Source organism: Argentina silus (genome assembly GCF_951799395.1).
Source record: "Argentina silus genome assembly, chromosome: 6".
NCBI classification, from domain to species: Eukaryota; Metazoa; Chordata; class Actinopteri; order Argentiniformes; family Argentinidae; genus Argentina; species Argentina silus.
In genome coordinates, this window is record NC_139660.1 from 22,136,870 (window position 1) to 22,144,813 (window position 7,944).

At 41.2% G+C, this 7,944-nt stretch overlaps 1 protein-coding gene across 1 annotated transcript; it reads left to right on the plus strand.

Annotated features, from left to right (window-relative positions):
• Positions 1 to 1,055: 1,055 nt before the first annotated feature.
• On the plus strand, positions 1,056 to 5,575 carry LOC310806062 (histamine H3 receptor; the record flags this gene model as incomplete). Its single annotated transcript, XM_083672018.1, has 3 exons — positions 1,056 to 1,305; positions 2,185 to 2,351; positions 4,715 to 5,575. The coding sequence occupies 3 exons, from the start codon at positions 1,056 to 1,058 to the stop codon at positions 5,573 to 5,575; spliced, it is 1,278 nt and encodes a 425-aa protein (XP_083528144.1).
• Between the last annotated feature and the right edge of the window lie 2,369 nt (positions 5,576 to 7,944).

Genomic DNA, 7,944 nt, shown 5'->3' on the forward strand with positions numbered 1-7,944 from the left:
GGAGGATCAAACGTCAAGGGGGGTGGCAGTGTCTTTGAGAAGGAGTCTACCATGGATGAAATGTATTATTATAAGGGGACAATGAAACATTAAACAGTGAGGTTGATTCAAGGGCAGGCAGAGCTTCTACACGTGGGGCCAGATTTACTAAGCACCATTTTTTGTCTTTAAAAATCTAATAATAAAACACAAAAAAAAAACAATGCATGAAACTGTCTATCTTATTCTTTGAAGATACTTCAGAAGCTTAGCAGCTTTCAGCCCCAAGGACATAGTGTATTTTATTTGACACATGAGTCTCATACACAGTGCAGTGTGGTTTAAAATACATATCCCCTCTTGCACAATTATGCTTTGATGTTTGCCGTCAATTACAAAGGTCATGATTTTGAGCCTATCTGGTGTAGGGACTCACTGAAAACTCTGCCTGCCACCAACTGGGCAATTACGTGGGTGAGAGAGAGAGAGAGAGGTGGGGGGGGTTGTCCACTATAAATATGGGTTTTATGTCATACATACCTATGTAATATGTATGATAGGTATTAATTACACTATGCTGTAGACCTATTTCACAAAATCATTTTTTTTTTATCATAAAAGTTGTCACTTTCAGTCAATAGCTTAAAATGGACAGCTTTCTACGGCAATTTGCGCTGATAGTCTCGACTGACTTGGCAGCTCTCAGAAGCGTTACATTTGCTCCCATAGCGCTCAGAAACAGAAGAAAATACCTTAGACGCTGAACTGGTGGATATTTTCCCAAAATAGCCTAATAGTTCACTCCTTGAGCAGACCGCCACCTCCTCCCGACAATCCATCGGTGCTCCTTGCTTTTACAGGACAGAAGGCATGGACAATTTAAGTATACAGCCAGTGAACGTGCCTCAAACGCTCAAAGAGAAGCGTTCGTTTTTCATACTTGTAGTCTAATTGCAATACCTCGACTGACACATTTTAAGGATGGGGGGTATATGGAAAGACATCGTTTTGTTTAGCTCCACTCTTATTTCAACAACTCAAGAGTCAGCTGTGATGGTTTTGTCTTTAGATTAATCATGGGAGCGAATATCCCGCAATCCAATACGAGCTCCAACTTCACTACCATGGACTCTGCATCCGTCCACGAAGCCGGAGCTGCTCTCCCGGGGTACGTGATGGTGATTCTGGCTGTTCTGATGGTTACTCTGGTGGTCGTGGTTGTGGCTGGTAACGCGCTTGTTATCCTGGCTTTCATTGTGGACAAGAGTCTGAGGAATCAAAGCAACTATTTCTTTCTAAACCTTGCTATATCAGATTTTCTTGTTGGTGAGTATCTATCTATCTATCTATCTATCTATCTATCTATCTATCTATCTATCTATCTATCTATCTATCTATCTATCTATCTATCTGTCCCTACTCTATCTATCTATCTATCTATCTATCTATCTATCTATCTATCTATCTATCTATCTATCTATCTATCTGTCCCTACTCTATCTATCTATCTATCTATCTATCTATCTATCTATCTATCTATCTATCTATCTATCTATCTATCTATCTATCTATCTATCTATCTATCTATCTATCTGTCCCTACTCTATCTATCTATCTATCTATCTATCTATCTATCTATCTATCTATATATAAACTGTTTTTTAAATAGCTTATGTTTTTCAGTTGCTGGTCCCTATAGCCTACATTGCCTAGGCTATAGTTGTAATCCGTTGGCTACTTGTTTAAACATTAACATTTATTATACATACCTTGCCTATTTTACCACTGTGAAACCAACCATTATAAGGTTTCAGTTGGGTGTGTTCATTCACCTCAGGTTATACAGGGATTAAGTGTCATAATGGAAAATGTGGGGACTTGAGCATGTTTTATGTAAACAGTCTTTTTAGCACTTAGAAGTTCCTCATCATAGCAAAAATTAATGTTTTCTCATTGTTTATGAAAGTTTTCCATTAGGGCATATATGAAAACAAATTAACACATGTATACAGGATAATGATGTTAAATGAATACAAATTGATCAAAAAATAACACATCACTCATAATTCTTTAATAGATACATTGTTACTGTTACAGAGAGGCTCATTGACTGAAAATGAGTTTATGAAAGCATTGTTTGGGTGTACAGTCCCTTTATACAATGTGTTGGGTGTACAGTCCCTTTATACAATGTGTGTTTCGCAGGCGCCTTCTGCATCCCTCTGTACATCCCCTACAACCTGACAGGGCGCTGGATGCTGGGCAGGGGCCTGTGTAAGCTCTGGCTTGTCATGGACTACTTGCTCTGCACTGCCTCAGTTTTCAACATCGTCCTCATCAGTTATGACCGCTTCCTGTCAGTCACTAGAGCAGTGAGTATAGTGGAGTAACTGTGTGACATGCACACACACACACACACACACACACACACACACACACACACATGACCACACACACACACACACACACACACACACACACACATGACCACACACACACACACACACACACACACACACACCACACACACACACTTCCTCCCACCCACCCACCCACACACACATGACCACACACACACACACACACACACACACACACACACACACACACACACTTCCTCCCACCCACACACACATGACCACACACACGACCACACACACACACACACACACACACACACAAACACACACACACAAACAACAATGTTCCATCCCTTAGCTCAAAAGGTCAATAATGAGTGAGTCACTATGGCTCTAAATTGTTGGTAAAAAAACGTGGTTAAGTCACAGGCAGTGACTGAATGAGCTCTGTTGGAGGTCCACACTATGTGGGACGGTCCAGCATGCTCCCCTGGTCCCTGGTTTCATACCATTAGACTACAATATGACAGACAAGAGTAGGATTCTGGGTGAAGAAATTGTGGTTGAGGAAACAGTTGTTCTAGAATTGTCCTACAGCTATGCTGCTTAAGCAGACCAATAACAGAACAACACACTCTTTCACAGTCATTGGTCTCAACTGTTAGTTTTGGCATATTCATTTTGTTCATGACTGAGTTATAGAACACAAATATTGATTTTCCTTACCCCAGGAACAGCAAGAATCATGAAAAGATAAAATCTTGGACAGACAATGCAACAACAAAATGCTGTGTTCTAAACGGGGTTTTAGCACTTTGAAGCTGCTGTGATTCATTTCCTGGTGGAATTGAATATGAATTATGATCACTTCAGTAGTCATCTACCAAAGCAACATCATGATGGATGATGACTCCGTGGTTCATTCAACAGGAGGCCATTAGCGACAGTTAGCAGGACATTTAACGCAGTCGGAGTAGAAACATGTTTTCTGCCATGTTCCGACGGGAGTGTTTATAAAGCGTGCTCAAGGAGGCAAAGCAACCAATTATGTCCGAATATAGAATTCCTACTGTGTTCTTTGGAAAGTCAAACAAAGCACATTGTGGATTTATTTCAACTTTATTCTGAACTTCATTCAGACTTGGTTTGGTTTCAGTGGGTAATGCAAAAATATACTGTCAAGGGTTAGGGTTAGGGTTATCAAACATGGTTGAAATGTGACTCTATCCATTTACCTATTTATCATTGGCCCTGTGTCTGTGCAGTGACATCCTGAGCAAGGGATGAAATGCAGATAGCCTAAAAGGTCTGGTTACGCAATATTGTTGTGTAGGATAATGTGTATTCACGTCTATGCGTATGAGAGACACAGCACATCTCAGTGCTTAAAAGCTATCAGGGAGACCTTTTTTGTGCAGGTTGATGATGTTTGCAGCGTTCAATTAGGTGGAGCTGCAGGGGGCATGTCATTATGTACGCTAATTTAGTTTTTTACATTAGAGCATTCTGCAAAGGTGAAAAGGAATTTTGCTCCTTGCTAGTCTCCTGATGTTCCTATGTACAATGAACAAATCTCCTCTCTGCCAATAACTAAGTATTATAGACACATTAAGCATTTCGTCCATACTGTTTGTAGTATGATGCAATCAGTGGCGTTCATGTGAAATGACATGCCTCTGTAGTCTGAACAGCTGCTGTCTGATCTTGTGAGAGCTAATCTCCATGATTGACAACAAAGCACACTTGTTTGAAGTTGTTTATAAGGCACAATGTCAGTCAACCTAGACACAGCTATGGCAACACAGTGCAGTATAGCAAAAGACGTCGAGAAAAAGAGCAATTGCAAGAAATTTGAATATAGGGGATAGGGGACAGAATGGACAGAATGAGGCAAAGATAAATAGAAAGCTGAGGGAGAGAAAGTGAAATGGAAGTGGAGAGAGAAACAAAAAGGGGAATCCTGGATAAAGAGAATAGTGATGAGAAGGAAGGAGAGAGAGAGAGAGAGAGAGGCTCTATTTGAGGGAGAAGACAGATGTGCCTCCTTTAACACTCTTCTGTAGTAGGGTCGAGAATCACTCTCGTTCTCCTCTGGCTTTCTGACTCAATGGAATTGCATTTATTTACCGGATCACACATGGGCTCTATCCATCACTGATAGCAAAAAAACATACCCCATATACTGTAGCTCCAAAATACAATACAGTACCAGATCAACACATGGATACAAATGGCTTTCAATCAAAAAGTGCACAAAGAACCATATTCTTTTGAATTTGACCACATGATTTACATTCTAATTATCACATTTGATGTAATATTACACTACAGTATAATTGTATTATGACACACAGTGTATGATTTTCATGTCACAGGTGAAGTACAGAGCACAGCAAAGCATGACCCATCGGGCTGTTGGCAAGATGGTGGCTGTTTGGGTGTTGGCCTTCCTCCTCTACGGCCCTGCCATCATCTTCTGGGAGCTGATGGTCGGGAAAAGTATCGTCCCCGCCGACGAGTGTTTCGCGGAGTTCTACTGCACCTGGTACTTCCTGCTGAGTGCTTCCACCTTTGAGTTCTTCTCCCCCTTCCTTTCTGTGGCCTTCTTCAACCTGAGCATCTACCTGAACATCCACCGCAGGACGAAGATCAGGGCCATCCGCAAGGAGGATGCCAGTGCATCACGGAGGGGGAGAGCTACCCCCAGGGACGGGGCGGCTCTGTCAGTGTTCTTCGTCAAGACTCGCAAGGTGTCGTCAAGCGAGCCCGCCTCCGTCTCTGCGGTGATAGAGGAGGACGTGGAGCTGTCGCCCTCCTCCAGCGGGGAGCCCAGCAGCAACCACTACTTCATGCAGAGGATGAAGCCCCCGCCGTGCAGGAAGATCTCCAGCCTTCTTCTCCAAAACCAGGCCCCCTCCGGCACACCCTGTAGGAGCAAACCGGGATCGCGCCTGTCCCGTGACAAAAAGATTGCCAAGTCCCTGGCCATCATCGTGTGCATTTTTGGGATCTGCTGGGCTCCCTACACCCTGCTGATGATTATCCGAGCGGCCTGTAGCGGTCAGTGTGTGGAGCGCCACTGGTACGAGATTACCTTCTGGCTCCTGTGGCTAAACTCTGGTATCAACCCTTTCCTGTACCCTCTCTGTCACAGTAGCTTCCGAAGGGCTTTTGCTAAGATACTGTGCCCCAAGCGGCAGTCTGTCCAACCACACACTGAGAACCAGTCCTGTTAGTGGCACTCAATTCAATTGACCCGCATTACAGTATGTACCGAAGGCAGTAGCGTTCTTTTCCCATGGTCAAATCATTCACACCAATCATGTTCATGTCATAAAATGGTTTCAAAAAATCCAACATCTACCGTATAGACTCCGCACAGAGGTGGAAGCCTTCAGAATAAGTTGTGTGTGCGCAGGCAGTCGATTGTAAACAAAGATGTTAAATAAACATCTGGCAATTAGATTGAATTCCAGCCTGAGTTTCACTGGATGGAATCACACTCGAGTGAGAGGACAGCTACGAATGGATGTGGATGTTTCTCAGAGGCTTAGGAATGTTGTGCACAGAAAAGCTCAGCTAAGAAATATGGGAATAAACCCACCATAGTACTTTGGTTGCTGGCTTTGCTTTCTGACTACTGAGTATGAGAAACACCTTTTTTCTATACTTTCTTTGGTGTTTGTTTTTCATTTATTCGAAAACTGGGATTATGCATATGTTTAGTTGTGTGAACATATCAAATTGTTGTATCTTCGTGCCAAATTGGAAACTGCACTTATTGAGCATAAGGACAAGTTTTTTTGTTTATTGCAAGTGAATATATGTTTCTAAATATAGGCCTAGTGTACCATGTATTGGAAAAGATATTTCTACCTAATTTAGATGTATTTTTGTGATGTTGTTACCCAGAGGGACGTTTTTGGATGCACAGCAGAGGTGCAAATGTTTCTGGGAGAAATTGTATCAGTACTTCCTTGCTAGATTTGGGTGGCTTCCTTACCGTATGTAAATATACAATGTAGAAAAACATTTGTTTCATATTCAGTGAAAAGTGTGTGTTTGTGCGTGTTTGTGTGTGAGTGTGGCCAGGGGGTGTTTTTAATGAGAAGTACTGGATGTTTTGCACAAATTACTGGTTCAAAAGCCAACATGGTCAAAATCAAGGATTCCTTAGTATTATCTTCATTTGTTTATACGACCCAAATAACTACGGGACCACTTTTCTGGATGTTTCCAGACCGTGAGTGTGAATGTGACAGTTTACTGTACTGTACTCTATGTGACCCTAGTAGGCTTCACAGATAGAATCAGAGGGTGGCTATCAGCCTATACTGTACAATCATGTTACTGGTTTGGATAGCTCTAGCCAATGCCGTGGTGCTGTGCATCACCGAGTTGGTAGATTTCTTATTATGATTATAGGACACTTAAAGTAATCTATGAAAAGGTTTTTACTGACCCTTTTACTAACCATCCAGCAAACTGTGACCACAGTCAACATGACAGTTTAAAATAAATGTGTTGAAACAGACAGTTTAAAGAGTGTTGCTATATTTGTTGAAATAAATGATGATAGATAATTGATGTATTGTCCCAAAGAGCTGAGATCATAAAAGATGTTATGTTCAAGAGACAAGAACAAGGCATGCTATAGTTTACTCAGAGACACATTCTGAAAGAGCGGCTTGTTCTCAAGTGGCTCGACCTCGATGACATTAAAATGTCTGTCTAACAGCGCATGGGATTAAAGGAATCCGGGAAATGGCAGTAAACATTTCTTGGAATTTTTAAACCAATATCCTTGGAGCAACCTATAAAACTATGAACACAAATATGTACACTAACGAAACCACAAGCCAGGAAAAAAACAACAACATAAGAATTCTGACATGATAGAGTTTGACACATATGATTTGACAAGCCCTCCATCACAATAAGTGGGATCATCTATCATCTCTTGAAATTATTGCTTTAATATGAATCTTCCAGGAAAGAGGCTGTGATGTATTAAAGGCACTGGCTCTATTTTAACAACAGTATACAGTTGACCTACCAGTAAGCTTTGTTTCCTAAGTAGTTGGCTTTCGTCAGGTCCAATATTGGTGGCCAGGTGTGGATACACAAAGACAGTTGATAGGGAACGTGGGTATGACTATTTATCTATGAAAATATGAATACAAAAAACAAGCAGCTTTCCCTAAATATAAACAACCTGTCAAAACATATTCTGTAAAATTGGAAATAATCCTTGTGTGATGGTGTACAATAATTGGTTTTCAGAGGGGATGACAAAGTCAATAATCCGATTTTTGGAGGGCTTTTTTTTATTTTTTTTTAAGGTTAACAAATAGGGCTTTTAGTGAACTGGACAAGGACACAGGTGAACTTGAAAATGGAAAAACAAATTACACAGTGGCATCATTGACATTTCGTTTCTGTGCACAGTTGGCGACCTGGAAATCCATAATGTCCAGACTCTCTCAAAAGACCCTTTTTAAAACCAACTTACTTCAAACAAATATAGCGGGTCAATGGCAACTTGATGGCATCATTCAGGGTTATTGAATTAAAGAGACCCTATTTAAGCAGGAGACATTATAAT